At 41.0% G+C, this 20,532-nt stretch overlaps 1 protein-coding gene and 1 long non-coding RNA gene across 3 annotated transcripts; one reads left to right on the top strand and one right to left on the bottom strand.

The window, feature by feature from the left end:
* Positions 1 to 743: 743 nt before the first annotated feature.
* On the bottom strand, positions 744 to 9,896 carry LOC142437273 (uncharacterized). 2 transcript variants are annotated; one of them, XR_012782191.1, is made up of 4 exons: positions 9,683 to 9,896; positions 5,029 to 5,103; positions 2,837 to 2,938; positions 744 to 1,195 (listed from the first exon to the last, which is right to left on the bottom strand). It is a non-coding gene; the product is annotated as an uncharacterized LOC142437273 (long non-coding RNA). The 2 variants fall into 2 exon arrangements; XR_012782190.1 differs by lacking the exon at positions 5,029 to 5,103 and having other exon boundaries at positions 745 to 1,195.
* Positions 9,897 to 10,132: 236 nt separating this feature from the next.
* Positions 10,133 to 17,836, top strand: PTGS2 (prostaglandin-endoperoxide synthase 2). The gene is made up of 10 exons (XM_075528467.1): positions 10,133 to 10,322; positions 10,937 to 11,053; positions 11,176 to 11,319; positions 11,854 to 11,997; positions 12,353 to 12,534; positions 13,111 to 13,194; positions 13,328 to 13,574; positions 13,907 to 14,193; positions 14,663 to 14,810; positions 14,940 to 17,836. The coding sequence occupies exons 1-10, from the start codon at positions 10,271 to 10,273 to the stop codon at positions 15,347 to 15,349; spliced, it is 1,815 nt and encodes a 604-aa protein (XP_075384582.1). The 5' UTR covers positions 10,133 to 10,270; the 3' UTR covers positions 15,350 to 17,836.
* The last annotated feature ends 2,696 nt before the right edge of the window (positions 17,837 to 20,532 follow it).

The raw sequence follows: 20,532 nt of genomic DNA, 5'->3' as shown, positions 1-20,532 counted from the left end.
TGACCATTTGAGACGCAAACAGCAGGGTTTGCTTCAAAACAAAGTTCAGTCAGTGCGCAGGCTAGAGGTAAGAAACAACGATAAATGAGATAAATGGAAACGGGGCAACTTAAGGAAGGTGGGGAGCCTACTGTTCCAGTTAGGAAACTGCAACTATTTTATTAAATATGTAGAGATGGCTGAATGGAAAATAAATTGGCTTTATTAATTTTCATTCAAACCACTATAAATTTGAAGAAAAAAATGCTGATGGGTGCCTGGCTACCACCACTGAGCATGTTGGTGAAAGAGGCTGCAGAAGAACCCTGAACCACAGGGAGAACGGGTAGAACAAACTCTCAAGCTCTTTGGCGCTTCAGACTCTCTGGAGTCCCAGAGGCTGATCAGCCCACGCAGCTGTGCATTGGACTACTCTTTAAGCTTTAAACCCAAAACGTTCCTTGACGCCTTCTTAAAACCAAAAGTAGGTTAGATGAGCTGGGGAAAGAGAACGCCTGCCTTGAGCATTAAGACAGCTATAGGGTCAGCTGAACAAAGCAATTAAAAAGGTTTGATAGGCGCCTTAAGGGGGTGACAAGTGTATGTTAATGAGGGAGACCAAGTCAGAAAAGGGGGTGAGAACAGTGGCACAGTTGAAAAATGTAATCCATGTCACTCAAAACTCCACGTAGAAGCTTGTGAATTGGTGTATGTTTTGTGATGTATTTTCTCAGCAAGAACAACAACAAAGAGCACAAATAAATAATTTTATTAAAAGAGTATGTGCTCAAAAGGAACCCGGAGGCTGTTGTGTCTCTTCCAATGCATAGCCACCGTCTCAGACAAAACAGAACTGCTCCACGGGGATTCTCGGGCTATGATCTTGGTAAGAGCTGGCTGGCTTTCTGAAGCTGGTAGGTTCGAACCAATGCCGTTTGGGTTGACAGCCACATTCTTAACTGTAGTAACTCCAGAACTCCTTACTTAAAATCCTGAGAAACTAGAAGATGTAACATAACAGTTGTAAATCCCTGACTCGCTTTATAAGATCCATAGAGAGAGCAAATTCTAGAAGAATTCCTTCAGGACTCCACCTCAGCAACAGCAGCAACACGCAGGCCTTTTATCATCTTTCCTCTACCACTAATATGCTGACGTGTCCCCAGTACAAGATGGTCCGGTGGCTCCAGGCGTCACATCTACAGCTGCCAGTCTCCTAAAGGCAAGAAAAGAAAAAAAAGTGAAGGGACCTTAAAATAGTTTAAGAATTTTAACATGACCTTTAAAAATATCGGTATCTTTGATTCTGGTAAATAACTATACAATAGGAGTAACCTTATTTTAAAAGATGATTTCATAGAAGAGAGATTTAACTATTGATTTAATGCTTTATGGTGTTGGTATGTGTTAGTCACTATTCTATGCACTTGGGATAAAACTGTGAACAAAGCAGACAAAATATCTTAAGAAATTCAAATATTTGTGAGAGAGAGGAAATAAGATATACAGATTAAATGTTTGGAACATTAGGTGATCAATGCTAATAAATTATAAACCTAGTGCAATGAGACCCTGCTAACCCCTATAGAGAACATAAAAAGAAAATCATTTTGTTGAAAGGATACATTTGGTATTCAGTCTGAGTTAGACTGGATTTGTCAGCAAGAAACTTGATTTGGCTCAGTTGGATGAAAATGCTCAGAGAATCATTGGACAAATAGGTTTGAGGTTCAGGTAAGAAAATAGGGTAGGCATAAAGCTTTCAAGGGAAGAAGCCCTATTTATTGAAGCTATTGGAATAGATGTGAACATCCTGGAAAAGGCAGCAAAGAGGGGCTAAAGACTGCCTTTGGATGAAATGGAATAACTTCTACAGATGTTTGCAAGGCAATCATTGTCCTTAGGGTAGAGTGAGTTCTGAGTTAAAAAGGAAGTAGACTTTCCATGACTGCCTTAAAGGACCATCTGACACTACTCAATAAGTACAATTCGACCTGAAAGATTTCCCCCCATGATTGTAAATAGTCAGTCAAGAAATATGTCTTGCCTGCAGCAAACCAGTGTTGTGGCTCACGAAGTGGGGGCTATTGGCTCACATGACTGCAAATGAAGAGAAACATCTGGGAGCGATAGAATTAACACATGAAAAGGAAGAGCAAGAAAGACACGAGCTCAAATAAAAAGCTCTTATTTATGGGCTCAAGTTCCTTTTCAAAGGTCATAAAATGTTTTAATAACCATATATTCTTTCTACTTCTGTTGGGATCAAGATGAGACAGTGTGAAGGATCTCCGCGTTGCCATGTCCCCGGTGTAGTAGTGGTGCATGTTGTGGTAGCAGTGGCTGTTGTACGTTGTGGTAGCATGGTGGTTCGATGGTAGTATTTTCACCTTCCACACTGGAGACGGGAATTTACTTTGTGACGCCCGCACCTGACGCACGGCCCTCACTCTGCCTGTTCATGGAGTTTCAGGTGCCGCTATGATGCTTCAGCACCGCCTCCAGGCCCAGGCAGAGTTGAGGGAAAATACCTGGTTATCTACTTTTGAAAAAAAAATAGCCAATTAAAATCTATAGGTCACACAACAGTCTGATCTCCAAATAATCATGCGATGACATGGGCCTGGAAAGTGTTTCATTCCATTTATTTGTGCATGAAAGTGCTGGGAGTTGGTGTCTTACTTGAGGAAATCTGTGTTAGGCTGGATTGACTAGAGAAACAAATTCTGTGACATTCATGTATATGTGTAAGGGATTTTTATATTAAGAAGTGATTTAGATCCAGCAAACAATCGAGTCTAATCCAGATCAAGTCCAGAAGTCCAATGCTAGTCCATAAATCCCTCTTCAGACTCACGCAGCCATGTGCAACAATGCAGAATGCAGGGACATCACCATTGGTAGGGCAGTCTTGTGGCAGCATTACAAAGCTCTGGCAGCTGCCAGCATGGTTCTTCAACTGAAAGATGAAGGGGGAGAGTGAGCGGGAGGTCCCCAAAACATTCTTTATGAGAAGGCCACACCCACAAGGAGACACCATCAGGCTGTGACCTGACTGACGGCTAGACTCCACCGTAACTACCACAATATCTAACAGCAACAAAAACAAAGCACCCTTGCTAAGCGAGGTCTGCTTTCATTGAGTATAGTTAATGTTTTCAATGAAACATTTCCTTCCTTCTGACGTTAAAAAATGAAAACCAATGTCTACGAAGTGCTGAATCTTAGTACTGGGTTTTCTCCTCTTGTTTTTAATCTGTTGGATGACATTTCTGTAGTGTCCCCAAATCAAGGGAATTGAAAATGTGTCACCTGTTCAATCTATGGAACACATAATACTTCATACCTCTTTCTTAACTCTATCTTTTTTCTTTTAAAAATTATTTCATTGGGGGCTCACCCAATTCTTATCATAATCCATACATAAATCCATTGTGTCAAGCACATTTGTGTATCTGTTGCCATCATCATTCCCAAAACATTTTCTTTCTACTTGAGCCCTTGGTATCAGCTCATTTTCCCCTCCCTCCCCGCTCCCTATGAACCCTTGATAATTTATAAATTATTATTATTTTATCATGTCTTACACTGTCCAACGTCTCCAACTACTTTCCTTTTGCCCATTGCCCATGGAGGGGGCTATATGTAGATCCTTGTGATCCGTTCCCCCTTTCTACCCCACCTTCCCCTGACCCTCCTGGTATCACTACTCTCATTATTGGTCCTGAAGGGTTTATCTGTCCTGGATTCCATGTGTTTCCAGTTATTATCTGTACCAGTGTACATCCTCTGATCTAGCCAGATTTGTAAGGTAGAATTGGGATCATGAAAGTTAGGGGGAGGAAGCATTAAAGAACTAGAGGAAAGTTGTATGTTTCATCATACACTGCACCCTGACTGGCTGGTCTCCTCCCCACGACCCTTCAGTAAGGAGATGTCCAGTTGCCATATGGGCTTTCGGTCTCCACTCAGTACTCCCTGTCATTCACAATGATATGATTTTTTTGTTCTTTAATGCCTGATACCTAATCCTATCGACACCTCGTGATAACACAGGCTAGTGTTCTTCTTCCATGTGGGCTTTGTTGCTTTTGAGCTAGATGGCCGCTTGTATAACTTCAAGCCTTTAAGACCCCAGGCACTATTTTTTGATAGCCAGGTACCATCAGCTTTCTTCACCACATTCGCTTATGGACCCACTTTGTCTTCGGTGATCGTTTCGGGAAGGTGAGCATCATAGAATACCAGGTTAATAGGAAAAAGTGTTCTTTCATTGAGGGAGTACTTGAGTGGAGTCCCAATGTCCATCTGCTACCTTAATACTAAACCTATAAATATATATACATAGATCTATTTCCCCATCCTCATCTACAAATACATTTACATATGTACATGCCTGTATTTAGACCTCTATAAATGCCCTTTGCCTCCTAGTTCTGTCCAGGGCAATGTAACTGAGAGAAATTACTGAAACCCAAATGAAGGCTGAGCATGATGGTGGGACAAGGGGAAAGTTAACTCCATATCTTATTGCTTTCCGTTTAGCTCAGGGGTCAGTAGACTGAGACTCAAGCCATAACCAGCTCTTTCCGTACATACATTTGGCTCTGAAGTAAAATGGAAAAATTTTGAATGATATACTTCACATAATGGCAATTTCACTTGTTAGCAAAAATATATTTCTGGCTCTTGAATAATTTTGTAATTGTTGTGAGGGACACGATTGGCTCTTCATCTCAAAAGTTTGCCCCTCCCCACCCACTCTAGCTGGGCCTGCTTCATCTAAGCTAGCCTCGCTGGGTCCTAGAACATGCTCAGCATCCCCTTACACTTTATAGGGAACATTACTACTTGCTGGTCCCCATCTAGGGCGCTCTTCCCCAAGGGAGGCATATGTTTCAGCACCACATCTCTCTCGGTCATTGTCCAAGGAGCAGTTGTTCAGTGAGGCCCAATCTGAGTCTTACCAGCTTTTTAAAAATTCCAGCCCACCTTCTCGCTTCCTTTCCCTGCTTTTGTTTTCCTCCAGAACACTTAAGAGCCTCTAACCTGGCACAGAGGAGCCCTGGTCACACTGTGGGTTACCCAGCGGGAAGGTTGGAGACTCACACTCACTGGTCCTTCCTAGGCAGAAAGAGAAGGACTCAGAGACTCAGAAACCACATTGAGAGTCACGCTCAATCAGACAAGCAAATATGTTCTGGGGGAAATGTGGCCAGAGTGCTCCTTGAAAGCATGGGTGGCAAGTCTTCATCTGACAGACTTTGAGCTCATTGTTAGGAGAGACTGGTCCCTGGAGAAGGACATCATATTTGGTGAAGTGCAGGGGCAGTGAAGAAGAGGAAAGCCTTCCACAAGATGGATTGACACAGCAGCTGCAGCAACAGGCTCAGGATGGAAATGGTGGTGAGGATGGTACAGGACCATGCGATGTTTCCTTCGGTTGCGCAGAGGGTCACTAAGAATCGGAACCGACTCAGTGGCACCAACCAACAACAGCGCCCATTGGAAACAACTCAACAGCGGGGGGTCTTGGTTAGGAATATGCCACTTGCTTTACTGACTTTGTAAAATTATTATTATCTGCCTTCCTCAACAAAATATAAATTGCATGAAAGTGGGCATTTTATCTGCTCTGTATATCATCTACCAAGGACTTAAGACGGTGATGAGCAATTAAAATCAGTCACTACATTTCATTAAAGAGATGAGTCTGTCTTATGTGAAGCCAATTTCTCTAGACAACATTTATTTCGTATCTGTTTAGTTGACTTCTCTAGGCAGCATTTCTTTCATATCTTTTCCGAAAATATTTTTTCATTCCACTATATGCTTATGAGGGATTCAACTTCTATTCAGCATGATGTTCTGGGCCAGGATACCTCAGGATCGTCAGTCCTGATTTTCTTAACGAAGCTTGGTAATTTTTTGGTAAGTGTATCCTCACCACACGTACCCCTGGTAACTCTGATCATCCTTCCCCTTACTTCCTTGTGCCCTGACAAGATTCCTCACAAATAAAAAACAAACAAACACCAAAACCTCAATGCCATGGAGTCAGTTCAGACCCGTAGATACCCTATAGGACAGGGTAGAACTGCTCCTGAAGGTTCCCAAGACTGTAACCATAGGAGTAGTGGTGATTTTGACGCGCTGACTTTGTGGTTAGCAACCCCCTAGGCACCACTGCAAGATTTCTAGGGCAGCGCAAAGGTTGTGGCCTTGGTTCATCCGAATAGTTATAAAAAGTACCCTTGAAAAATGCTTGGGAGAACAGGAGGCAGAATCCACCACCTGGAAAGATAATCAATTTGAAAAAAGGAAGGAAGAGCATTTAAATTAAAGCAACAAAGATAACATTGGTATTTATTCATTGGTGTATTTGACAAGGACTTCCTTTATATTTAACGTGTGATAGGTCTGCTTATAGCAGGGGACTCTCGTGGTTTAGGGTCTGATGGCTAACCCAAAGGGTGATGGGTGCAGCTCTCAGTCACTCCTGGAAGGGAGAAAGCAGGCAGCTTCCCTGAACATTTATAGCCGTGATCTGCGCTGGCCTCTAGGACTGCTGTGCTTTGTTTTTATGGCCTGACTAGTCCTATCTGTGTAAGCAAGGGTGGGTGCACAGTCAGTTTTTGCTGACGGACCGAAAAACAAGCCTTTTCTGAGCAGTATGTGTGCCGTTGGAGGAAGAGTTATAATCTGTAATGAAATGAACGAAAAGATCTGGAGCAATGCCGTTACAAGATGGCAAGGCTCTTGCCCCAGGCAATGTGTCATGAATGGAAAAGTCAAAGGGCAACCCCCACGGTCTCTAAGTGAACCAATAAATCACACAAAGTAAAGAGAAGAAGATGCCTCGGAGCATGCCTCCGAGCATGCCTCCTTCCATGGCTGTTGAAGAGGAACTGTTTCTCTTGGAAACATTAGCTCAGTTAGAAGGTTGGATACCTTAAGAGTCATTCTTGTCGACTTCTTCCCTTCTCGCAACACCTAGTCCTTTTGGTTAATAAATCGTGGATTCCTTTTCATCTATTCAAGAAATAGGAGCACTCAATATCTACAACACTGGGTGTTAATTCTCTACTGGAGCTAGAGCATGACTTCAGACTCAGAGAACTCTTCTCTGGACCACATGTTTGACTATGTCCATGTGGTTTGGGATACTTAAACCCTTATGATCATCATCTTAGGCTACATAATGTACCCATTGATTTGATTTATCTCAGTGATGTCAAGATTGTTAATTAAATTCAATAATAATGATTTTTTCCTAAGCCCAAACTTTGGATTTCCTCCCATAACTGTGCCTTTTATTAAAAATTATTTTTCATTATTTTTATTTTTTAAATGTTTTATTAGGGGCTTATACAACTCTTACCACAATCCACACATACATTAATTATGTAAAGCACTTCTGTACATTCATTGCCCTCATCATTTTCAAAGCATTTTCTCTCCACTTAAGCCCCTGGCATCAGGTCCAATTTTTTCCCCTCCCTCATGAGCCCTTGATAATTTATAAATTATTATTTTGTCATATCTTGCCATGTCCGACGTCGCCCTTCACCCCCTTTTCTGTTGTCTGTCCCCCAGGGAGGAAGTCACATGTAGACTCTAGTAATCGGTTCCCTCTTTCCCACTCACTCTCCCTCTACCCTCCCAGTATTGCCTTCTCACACCCCTGGTCCTGAAGGGATCATCCGCCCTGGAGTCCCTGTACCTCCAGCTCCTATCTGCACCAGTGTACATCCTATGGTCTAGCCAGACTTGCAAGGTAGAATTCGGATCATGATAGTGGGGGGCTGGGGGGGAATCATTTAGGAACTAGAGGAAAGCTGTATTCTTCATCGGTGCTACATCGCAGGTCTTAGTCTAAAGGTTTTTTCTTTTTACATAAGGGTGCATGGAACTCTCCCACTATATCTTCCTAGAGAAGCTACAGATTTAGCCAAATGTGTTAACCGCAGAGATGTTTTCTGGATTACCACTTGGAGACATAATTCAACTTAAGCTACAAGTAGTATGAATTTAATTATTCATACTTTGTTTTGTTCTCACTTTTGAATTCAAAAACTCTCTGAACACACAACAAAACCCCAATCCATATTACAATAAGCATACAATTACTGTCTCATGAGGTAATGATAAGGACAACTTAAAAATGAACTCAGGGTTCGTCCATTGAATTTGAAGGCTCTAGCAGCATAGAAGGTTACACACTGGTTGCAGTTAGAATCAACCTGTCACACCAAGATAGCAAAATGAGACTTCCTGTTCCCTTAAAGATTTACAGCCTCAGAAAGCCAGATAGGTAATTCTGTTCCATCCTGCAGCATCACTGTGAATCGACTGGATGCAATAGCAGTGGATTTGGTGTGGAGTGTTTGCTTGGCCACAGTCAGGACAAGAATCCTTATGTGGCATCTAAGGAAAGCTAAAATTGGAAACTTTAAATGTTGTTTAAATTTTGAACAGATAAAGTCGACTCATCAGAATTATAAAAATAAAAATGGAATTATTCTCTCTGTGATAAGATTACAGGCTAAATTCAGTTCAATAAATGGGGGTGGCACACTGTATTGATTAATGTCTGTAGTAGCAGGAATACCCTGGTGATAGTGAGTTAAGCATTGGCTTATCAACCTAAGATCAGCATTTCGAAACCACTGTGCAGGAGAAAAATAAAATTTGCTACTCGAGACAGATCAGCCATCTCAGAAACCGTAAAAGGCCGATTTCCTGGGTTGTATATGGTCACTCTGACTCAGAACTAAGTTGATGGCAGTGATAGTACAATAAAGGTTTACAGGATGAGGTAGTATTTGACTCACTGAGTGTTGTGTAAAACCAGATAGTGTGGATAATAAACAAAGTGATCAAAAAATTTTCCATGGAGTGACTTTTTTTTCTTCTTGTGAAGCTTCTACAAATTAAGGTCTCTAATGTAGGTGGTGGTGTGTTTTTTTCTTTTTCTGATGTCATTTTATTTCATTTTGTGCCAGCCTTTTCAATTAATCCTAAGAATTTACAGTTCAGCTGAAATTTCTTTCTATTCACAGCTAACTTTTATTTTATTAGGATTTCATCTTCACCAGCCCTCCCCAATCACTACCATAAGCTAGAAGTAAAGAAGATGAAATTCAAAAGCCATCAAACACCATCATTCTTTTACATTTAATTTCTCAGTGAACTGTGTACCAAAACGTAAACAGAAACTGAGCTCTAATGAAGCCATGCCATTGAAAATAAATGCAATGCTATACTTGGATTAGTTCTCAAATGGGCCATCAAGATGGACAGCAACATGTACTTTTTTTTTTTTAATCAGTGTCTGTGCCGATCAGGTGATCAAAGTGGTGACAACAGCTGCAGAGAAGACAGGGGTCTGCAGAAGTGGGTTTGGATTGTTAAGGTCCCTACACATCCTCAGAGGGGCGCACATATACGAGAGACAAACCACAGAGCTAATAGTGGTCACAGTGTAGCCGCAGATTGTAGAGAATTCAACTTTTTTTCTCTCTCCACTTTCTCCCCAAGGTGGTGGTGGGTGATGGAGGAGGAAAGCATTTCTTTTTTAAAATGTAAAACAAAGCGAAAACGCGGTTAAACAAATGTTAAGATCTGTACACCGACTGCAGCTTTCGTCCTTCATCGTCGATGAAATTAAAGTATGAAACAAGTCAGCCTTTCTGAGCCTTACCCACTCCAATACGTGCAGACCATGACTTCCTCGGTCCCCCCAGAGCCCAGCGGAGACCGGCGGCAATGGCGAACGAGGGGGTTCCCTGCGCTCTGCGCCGGCGGCCGCGGGTTCCCGGAGAGGACGTCAGCGCGGCCCCATCCTGACCCGGGCGCTGTCCGGGCCAGCGGGCGGGCGGCGCTGGCGTCCCAGACTGGAAGGAAGTCGAGGGATCTGGACCAAACAGGCGCGGGGGCGGAGGCACTGGGAGAGCCCCGGGGAGGTCGGCGCGCAGGGGGGCAATCCACTCGGCGTCCACCGCGTGGCAGCCTAGTGCAGCGGCCCCGGTTTCCGATTTTCTCGTTTGCCTTGTCCGCGCGCGCGCGCGCGCGAGCCAAACGACCACGTGGGACAAGTTTTCACGCATAAAAGGGGACGTTCCTCTCCACTAGCCTCCAGTTGTCAACGGACGGGCTTGCGGCGGCGACCTTGAAGATACGCGCCGGAGCTGCTCCTTAGAGCATCCACCTCTCCCGCATCCCGGAGCTCTAGAACTTGGACGTCTCGCCTGCTGCCTGCCTGCCGCCCCGCGCCCTGCCCGCCGCCCAGATGCTCGCCCGCCTGCTGCTGCTCGGCGCCGCGCTGGCGATCTGCCGTGCCGGTGAGTGCCGGGGCTCCGTCTGGGACCCCGCTCCCCCTCCGGGACTTTCCTCTGCGCCCGTCGTGCAAACGCCCTTGACTTCGCACAGAGCCGGGACCATGGGGTCCGCAGTGATCTTGGAACCGCTGCTTAACTGGTCAGAGCCTCACCTTCTCCTCTGCTAAGTGGGAGCAGTGAGAGTCAAGTGCAAGTTGTCAGCTACAAGCGGGTCTGATACCTGTCTGTGAAACGTTTGTGCGCTGGTGCCAACAGTTAATGAATGGTACCAAATGAAATATGATAGTGCTTTTCTATTCCCGTGTGTGCGTGTGTGTGTGTGTGTGTAAGGATACGCAAAATATTTTCTTTTGAAAATTTTCCCAAATTTTTGTATTAAACTATCCATTTTAAGTTGTATGCTTCCAAGATGCTCCCTTGGACTCCTAAAAAGTTATTAAGAAAAAGGTTTTGGAACATGGTTTTCAGGTTAAGTGTGTTGCTGTACAGTTGGAATTAAAAAATGGGTGCGTCTAAATTGTAATCCTGTGGGACAGTTTGGGGGGGGTTATCATAGTAAACAAATGTTGAAATCAAGAACATTGAAGAATGATTTATCTTCTCATATTTTGTTGTAGCAAATCCTTGTTGTTTCAACCCATGTCAAAACCGAGGTGTATGTATGACCACAGGATTTGACCAGTATGAATGCGACTGTACCCGGACAGGGTTCTATGGCAAAAATTGTTCAACACGTAAGTTGGCCTTTGAGTTTCTTTATTTTAAAGGGAGCCACATAACACCTATTGTGTTCTAGGTCTGTGTCTTAAACTGGACTGTTAATTTCTCCCTCCTTTTTTCCCCTCCTTGGCTGCAGCTGAATTTCTGACAAGAATAAAATTATTACTGAAACCCACTCCAAACACAGTGCATTATATCCTTACTCACTTCAAGGGAGTTTGGAACATTGTCAATAACATTCCCTTTGTGCGGAACGCCATCATGAGATATGTGTTGACCTGTAAGTAAGACTTTCTCTGTCAGCTTCCTAAATGTAAAGTGTGCTCTGCGACTGCTGATTCCTAAACCCACTCTAAAAATGCCTACCAACCTCTACAGGATATTAGTAGATATGCACTTTCAGCGTGGCTTTTATGTAATGGCCAAAATATTACAATTTGAGTCTCATTTCATTTTCATAGCCCTGTCTCTCAACCATAATTCTACCAGTCATCTCTGGAAATGTATCACCCATTTTTAATGGGTATTTTTTTCAAATTAAAAAAGAAAAGAAAACTATATATGTATATATGTGTGTGTGTATGATTGCAGGACTGCTGTGTAAAGAATATGCATGTTATCAAAGATACATTGTAATGAGTCTATCTTTTTTGCATGAAAGTGGCAATTAAAGTATAGCTATTTTTATATATGCCATATTTGATCCTTGAAATTGATTCCGTCTCTAGTGCCACTTTCCTATTTTCATTTTAAAAGTAAGAGTAAACTTTGGTTTGTTTTGTGTATGAGAACATTTTTTTCTTTTAACTTTCAGCAAGATCACATTTGATTGATAGTCCACCAACTTATAATGTCCACTACGGCTACAAAAGCTGGGAAGCCTATTCCAACCTCTCCTATTACACCCGAGCCCTCCCTCCTGTGCCTGAGGACTGCCCCACTCCGATGGGTGTGAAGGGTAAGCTACAGGATGTGTTCCTTGCTCTGGGCATTGGATAGCTGTCTCACAAAATCAGTCTCAGACCATCATTTACTTGTTAATCAAAGTATGTTTTCCCTTATGAATACGTAAGCGGAGATTTCATTTTAAAATCTGAATCTAGATAAATGATTTCATGATAATGAGAGTGAACATTTTTTATATTTCTCATCCTCTAAGATGATGACATTAAATGCTTACTAGTATTGGTGGAATACGAGTAGATTATGCTACTCACAGTTACTCGGTAAATGAAGACTGCTCTTGAAAATTGGCATTCACGATCTGGCTCCTTGAATATCTGAATTCTTACTGTATCTTTCTCATCTTTCAGGGAAGAAAGAGCTTCCTAACTCAAAAGAGATTGTGGAAAAATTTCTTCTGAGAAGAAAGTTCATCCCTGATCCCCAGGGCACAAACATGATGTTTGCGTTCTTCGCTCAGCATTTCACTCATCAGTTTTTCAAGACAGATCATAAGCGAGGACCAGCTTTCACCAAAGGACTGGGCCATGGGGTAAGAAAGTGTCAAATAAGAATTATAGCATATCCAACTGAAAAACTAACATTAACTGGAAAATGAAAAACAAGGCAAAAAATTGTTTGCTGAATGATTCATCCTTTTTCAAAAATAATTCACGATCTATAAAATTCCTTAATGGAGTTTTCCAGTTTAATTAACTGATTTAGTTAGACATGTACATAGAAACAGAGATGATTATTATTACTATATTTGATTTGGATCTTATATTTTTAGGTGAAGATATTCTTGCTGCCAAATGTTATGACTTCAAAAACATTTTAGTTCCATGAGTGCATTGGTTTACATCCACAATGAGTGTTTTGATATGCTGTCTAGAAATGCTGTGTAACTGCACAGAAGTACATCTATGAGCTATTAATGCTATTGAACACAAATCCTAGTTCTGTGGCTTCAGGGTGTAATGTATTTTGTGATTATGAGAACATGTGTTTTATTAGAAAATGTAATTAAAACAAGCTAAATCATCAAAGTATTTAATGATAACTTATAAACGTTTTGTATGAGAACAACTTCAGCAGTAACAAATTGAAATTTTCCATACCTTTTTAGGTGGATTTAAGTCATGTTTATGGTGAAACTCTGGATAGACAGCATAAACTGCGCCTTTTCAAGGATGGGAAAATGAGATATCAGGTATATTCCATTAGAATACTAAGAATTAGCTGTGACTCACTGCCCAATTTTAGATTTTAGAATCATCAATCATAAAAATTTCCTTCCTAGCCTTAAAAAAATTAAGGTTTGTTTATTAATTTTTTATTTTCAGATAATAGATGGAGAGATGTACCCTCCCACAGTCAAAGACACTCAGGCCGAGATGATCTACCCCCCTCATGTGCCGGAACACCTGCGGTTTGCTGTGGGCCAGGAAGTCTTTGGTCTGGTGCCTGGTCTGATGATGTACGCCACAATATGGCTTCGGGAACATAACAGGGTGTGCGACGTGCTGAAGCAGGAGCATCCAGAATGGGATGATGAACGGTTGTTCCAGACAAGCAGGCTAATACTGATAGGTAAGCAAAAGAGAAAATAATTTAAACAAAACCTTCTTGCCCTGAGAAAAGTATTGTGCTATTCTTGTTATATTTGAGTATTTCTGGAGATACTAATATAGTCATAGTTAAGTCACTTGTACGGTTATTCCCTTAAAACAAAAACAGCAAGAAGTGTATTGTTTACATACCCACATTTTCCTTCTTGAGTTTGATGGATAATGTCTTGACATTAAAAAGATAAACATAATCCTAGTAGAAGTGAATGAGTATCAATTTCAGGAAACTACATTTCCGTTTCTTTCAAGCTGGTGATCAGAGAGGTTTACTGTTCATTCCTTTTGTGCAAACAGGGGAGACTATTAAGATTGTGATTGAAGATTATGTGCAGCACCTGAGTGGCTACCACTTCAAATTGAAGTTTGACCCAGAGCTTCTCTTCAACCAACACTTCCAGTACCAAAATCGGATTGCTTCGGAGTTCAACACACTCTATCACTGGCATTCTCTTTTGCCTGATGCCTTCCAAATTAATAACCAGGAGTACAGCTTTCAACAGTTTATGTACAACAATTCTGTGTTACTGGAACATGGACTTACCCACTTTGTTGAATCATTCACCAAGCAAATTGCTGGCAGGGTAAGCATTACTATTGAAAAATAATGTTTTTTAGAATTTCTGCTTATTCTTAGAACTTACTAAAAGAGTAATTATTTATTTCTAACAAAACATTTTTAAATAAGAAGCCTGACATCTTTTTGAAAAGTATAACCGACCTGTTATTATATTCTTGCCAAGGAATGGCAGCAAATGGCTGTTCCTTTCAAAACTGCTCAATAATCTTACTAGAAATATTTGAGATATGAGGATCTTTTAAAGTTCATAACTTTCAAAAGGCAGAATATTTCTAGACTAATGTCTCATTGATCTTTAAGGATAGCTATCATGGAAATGCATGTAAGCATCTTTTTAGAAGAGAAAGATAGCTTAGTCTTACTTCCCAGTAAAACATCAGTATTACTTACTTTTATAACCAAGGAATGTGTTTAAATAGGAATTGCAAATTTGCATAAAAATCTTGTTTTGAAATTTAACTCATTCTCCACAGGTTGCTGGCGGCAGGAATGTTGCAGCTGCAGTACAAAAAGTCGCTCAGGCATCTATTGACCAGAGCAGGCAGATGAAGTACCAGTCTTTCAATGAGTACCGCAAGCACTTTATGATGAGGCCTTACTCGTCATTTGAAGACCTCACTGGTGAGAAAGAGTCTAAGCTTCTTAAAAGAATTAGAGTCAAATTGAGATAGCAGAGAAGTTGAAAGCAAATTGAGATAGAAGGTAAAACATTTTTTAAGTGTTACATTGATTGTCTTTCTACCTTTACAGGAGAGAAGGAAATGGCTGCTGAGTTAGAGGCGCTCTATGGTGATATAGATGCTATGGAGCTGTATCCTGCTCTTTTGGTAGAAAAGCCTCGTCCAGACGCCATCTTTGGAGAGACCATGGTAGAGCTCGGAGCACCATTCTCCTTGAAAGGACTCATGGGTAATCCAATATGTTCTCCTAACTACTGGAAGCCTAGTACTTTTGGTGGAGAAGTCGGTTTTGAAATCATCAACACGGCCTCAATCCAGTCTCTTATCTGCAATAATGTGCAGGGCTGTCCCTACACTGCGTTCAATGTCCCAGATCAAGAGCTCACCAAAACACTCATCATGAATGCAAGCTCTGCCCACACCAGACTAGGTGACGTCCACCCTGCAGTGTTGCTAAAAGAACACTCAAGTGAACTGTAGGCATCGATGGATCATATTTATTTATTTATAGGAATATTTCCTCTGACATAATTATTTAATGATATTTATAACTCCTCATGTTACATCTTGTGTAACAGAAATCAGTACTCCTCTTATGGAGAAAGGGATCATATTTGTGAAAATTTTTCTGCGTTACTACTTTGAAGATTTGTTCTCTTCATGACAGTTTGTGATATACTATGAACAAAAGCAAAGAACAACAAGAAGGCATAGAAACAGTTAACCACAACTGTATCGTTAACAAGTCGTCAAAAGGCTTTTGCCCTTTTGACATTTCTGATGGGTCTTCCATGATGCCTTAGAAGCCGCTAACATTTTGGAATACCGAAATGGTTCTAGACATTTATTTGTTTATCAAACAAATGAAAACAAAGGTACACATGCATTTTAAAATAAATTTCCAAATCAGACATTAGCAATTACTTCATGCAAAAATTTTAGAGCAATATTATAACTATATGAAATTTCTACATTCACAGGGTAGAATCACTTTTAAAAACATTTATATCTTATACTAAAGTAATTAAAATTGTACTACTGACATTAATAGAATGAGCTGTCCTAAATGTAAAGCTATAAAATTAGTTCCAATCAGTGAATATGACATTCCATAAGAGATCATTGCTCGTTTGTTAGGAGTGAAAGGCTCTGTAATTCATTGTTACAACTTCTGTTTAATGATATCAAAATGCCAAGTGTATTAAGGTGGTGGAGACATTGCACGCTTTAATTTATTATGCCTTGATAAAGCCATTCAATATGTGCCTTGGAGCCAAGCCTGATGATCTGAACGCTGCTCCGTTTAGTTTCTTTTAGCCAGTTTGTTAAGAGAAACTCTATTCTGATCGTTTTACCTCTTCTGTTTAGTTTGCGGAGCCTAGTGGTCTCCTGGTTTAGTGGATTACACATTGGGCTGCTGATTGCGGGTCCTTGTTTCAAACTTGCCAGTCGCTCTGCTCCCACAAAGATTGATAGTCTCGGAAACCCACAGGGATAGTTCCACCTTGTCCTACAGGGACACTGTGAGTTGGAAACCACTTGATGGTTGTAAGTGAGTTGTTTTTTGGGTGTGCTTTTCTTAATTTTCAGATTGAAGTTAGTCTCTCTTTGGACTATCTACCTATATTTCCTTTCATAAACTTTTGGAAATGTTCAGGGAAACCGCAGCTCAGGACTACTATTCAATGCCTTTTAAGATGACAAAGTCCCTGGGTTATGCAGAGTTAAATCACTTGCCTTCTAACCAAAAGGTTGGCAGTTCAAGCCTACCTACAAGTACCTCAAAAGAAAGGCCTGGTGATCTACTTCTGAGATGTCAACCCTTCAAAGCCCCACAAAGCACAGTTCCACCGTGACACCTGTGGTTCACCATGAATTGGAACCAACTTGCTTTTTTGGTTAAGATGACAGAAAGGAGAAAATGTCTCTTCGAAAGACATTAGAATGTTAGCTTGCTTTAACTTAAAGATAGAGAATGTTACTTAGGAGTAAATTTTAAGTATCTGTAACCAAAGAACTTAGTGTCCTAAGAAAGAAACTATAAGGGCTCTTTATAGGGAGGAAATTGCATTTGTTTTCTAAAGCATGCCCTTTATTGTTTAAAACAACAACAACAATACGACTTCTGAGTGGATGAGAGCAAGCTGGTACTTTTTCTCGATATCTCATTGTCAGCTTACATTTTTCTAGTACTGTATATTAATTTATTGAAAGTGATTATTTATATTTCAATCAGTTGTGATGTTATAAACTGTGGTTAAGCCTGCAGTCATGGATCATTTTAATTATGTCAAAATCAGTATTTTCATCCATCAAGAGAAATGATGGTTATTTTTAACAATCAAGAGAAATGATTGAATTAAGGTTTGTGAATTAATTATATCAGTCCCAGCTCTAATAGGATGAAATAATTAAAGGCTTACCTATCCGCCAGTTCACAAGGAGGATTATGTTTCATTAGCCTGAATGTGCCATAAGACTGACCTTTTAGAAATTCCTTGAAGAACATGTGGCTGCTTCACTAAGTCAATCAGCCATAATTTACCAAGGAAATAGTCTGTATGAAGTATTGTGTGTTTTAGTAATTTTGAATCGAGAGTTAATTACAGATAAAATCAGTGTTTGTGTAAATACCGAGAAAATTGTGTGTCTGGGAAATGGGAGAGTATAAAATAAGTTGTCATTGATGACAAATAACTCAAGGGAATTTTCTTTAAGATTTTATCTTTTACAAGTTTAATGTTTTTAAAAAAAAGTAGTAGTCAATTGTAGAAGTGCTACTATAAAAAATTGTAACTTTGCTGATTTTAAAGAAGGGCATTTGGATTGTTTTTAACATCAACTTGCTGACTGGACCTAGAAATTTGGGATCTTTATGTGAATGTTTTGGTGCCTCAGAAAATTGTGTATTTAAATTAACTTAAATGAAAATGAAATCTTGAAATGAATTTCTGTATATTTTTATACTATTTAAGAATTGAAAAATCTTCTGAAAATAAATTTTGATCATCTCTACCTTTGTCTTTGAATATGATTTTTGTGATACATTGCGCTTATAGGAAACTGTTGATTTGTGTCTCCTATCGATTAAAAACTATACTGGCTCTTTGGTGCCTCCTTCCCCCCACTATCATGACCTCAATTCTACTTTACAAATCGCACTAGACCAGAGCATGCACACTGCTACAGCTAAGGGTCCGCACACAGGGAATCCAGGATAGACAAACCCCTCAGAGCCAACATGGAGAGTAGAAATACCAGGAGGATTAGGGCAGGGGAGGGGGAGAGAAGGGGACTAGATCACAAGGATCAACATAGAACCCCCTCCTGGGGGACGAATAATGGAAAAGTGGGTGAGGGGTGATGGAGGATGATGTAAGATATGGAAAAAATAATCTATAACTTATCAAGGGTTCATGAGGGAGGGAGGGTGGGGAGAAAGGGGGAAGACATGGGGAGCTGATATCAGGGGCTCAGGTGGGAAGAGAATGCTTTGAAAATGATGGTGGCATATGTGCAAATGTACTTGATGCATTAGATGAATGTATGGGTTGTGATAAGAGATGTGAGAACTCCCAATAAATATATTAATAAAAAACTATACTTGCCCTTAATGAAAGGTCTCTACTCTCTTACTCTCCTTCAGAGAGAGGTTTCTTAGGCCCATTATTTAAATTATCTTATGCATTGAAACATTGGGTTGGAAAATGGTGTTGTTTGTGCTACGTACAATCATCGTAAGAAGATCAAGATCATTGTCTAATCTAGATGGTCAGTGGAGTGGGGAAATCAAGTACATCAAATGCAAAAATAAAACATTATCAAGGAGGTATTATTTTATTTTGATTTAAAATAGAGATTCGATCTTTTGTTTTCTTTTTGTTTGTCTCCTTTAGTATTGGTTTACCTACCTATATAAGATAGGCAGGGAAGCAAGCCTGAGGAGAAAGCAATGGGACCAAGGGTTCCAGAGGGACTTGAGGGGAGGAGGAAGTGGAAGAAGGGAGTGATGAGCAACCAACGCCATAGCCATAGACAGAGGAACAAGTAGGGAATTAAAATCAACAACCAGGAGGACATAGAGATCCTGGGGTTGTTGGGGCCACTGCAGTCTAGCCGAGAGGAATTACTAAGAAGCAGGAGAAGGACGAGTGTGATGGTGGGGCAGGAGGAAGGTAAAAGGAAACAGACATAGGAAGCAAACTATGGATGGAGGTATAAACATAGTTGTGTTCATAAGTAAAGACATTAATTCATAAAAATAGAGGTATTGGGCTATGTAAATATATTTATACAGCAATGCACTGAAGTAGTGGACAGACTTCAGGGCCTCTGCTCATGCCCTCCCTCAATGCAAGAACCCCTTGTTCAAGCAACCTGGCATTCTGTGATGCTCACCCTCCCAGCACAATTGCTGAAGACTAAATGGGTGCATAATCAATGGTAGTGAAGAAAGTGGATGGTGTCCAGCTATCAAAAGATATTGTGTCTGGGTCTTAAAGGCTTAAAGTTAAACAAACATCCATCTAGCAGAGAAGCAACAAGACCACATGAAAGAGCACACCAGTCTGTGTGATTATGAGGTGTCAATGGTATCAAGTAACAGGCAACAGAAGACGCAAAACAAACACACAAAAAACATATTGCTGAGAACAAGGGGGTTCAGAGAAGAGATCCTAAACCCATCTGTAGACAATGTGACATCCCCTGACAGAAGGGTCACAAGGAAGAGATGAGTCAACCAGGGCCCAGTAAAGCACCAATGAAACACACAATAGTCCACTGGTTCCGTGAGGCTTCCTCACCCCCCACTATCATCACCTCAGTCCTGCCTTTCCCTTTGGGTTAGACTGGAACATATGCACTGGTACAGAGTAGAGCTCACGACACCCTGAATCCAGGTCAGCTAAACCCCTCAGCAACAGAAATGGGAGTAGCCATTGCAGGAGGGTAGGGGGAAGTAGGAGAGCAGAGGGGAGGAAGCTGGACAGCAATCGCAGTGATTGACACAGAACCAACCACACACTGCCCCGCCCCCACCCCACCACAGCAGGACAAACAACAGAAACAATGGGGGAAGGGAGACAGCAGGGAATGCAAGATATGAAAATAATAATAATTTTATCACGGTGTCACAAGGGTGGGAGGGGGTGGGAGGGAAGAAAGAGGAGCTGATACCAAGGGCTCAAATAGAAAGGAAATGTTTAGAAAATGATGCTGGCAGCATATGTACAAATATGCTTGATACAATTGATGTATGGATTGTTGTAAGAGCTATAAGAACCCCAAATAAAGTGATCTTTAAAAAAAATTAATGAGAGATTATATTTAGGGTAAGACTTTGATGACATATACCTCACTCGCTGTCTCCTAATATGCACCTACCTACTATTGTCATCTTGGTGATTTCAGCATCCACATGTATAACATCCTTTCTCGCCTCTTTCTTCCTGAACTTTCTCCATTGCAATGATGCCTATCTCCTACCGCACTCCCCATGATGAACCATAACTCGATCTCACCAACTAATCCCAACTAAACTCATGGCCAGCAAGTCCATGCTGACTGACAGCGACCGTGCATGGCAGCATAGAACTGCTCTCATGCGGCTGGGAGAGTAAAGTTTCACAGGAAGAGAAACCTTCATCCTTCTCTGGAGGAGC

Source organism: Tenrec ecaudatus, chromosome 1 (assembly GCF_050624435.1).
Source record: "Tenrec ecaudatus isolate mTenEca1 chromosome 1, mTenEca1.hap1, whole genome shotgun sequence".
NCBI classification, from domain to species: Eukaryota; Metazoa; Chordata; class Mammalia; order Afrosoricida; family Tenrecidae; genus Tenrec; species Tenrec ecaudatus.
This window is presented reverse-complemented; position numbering and strand designations above follow the sequence as displayed.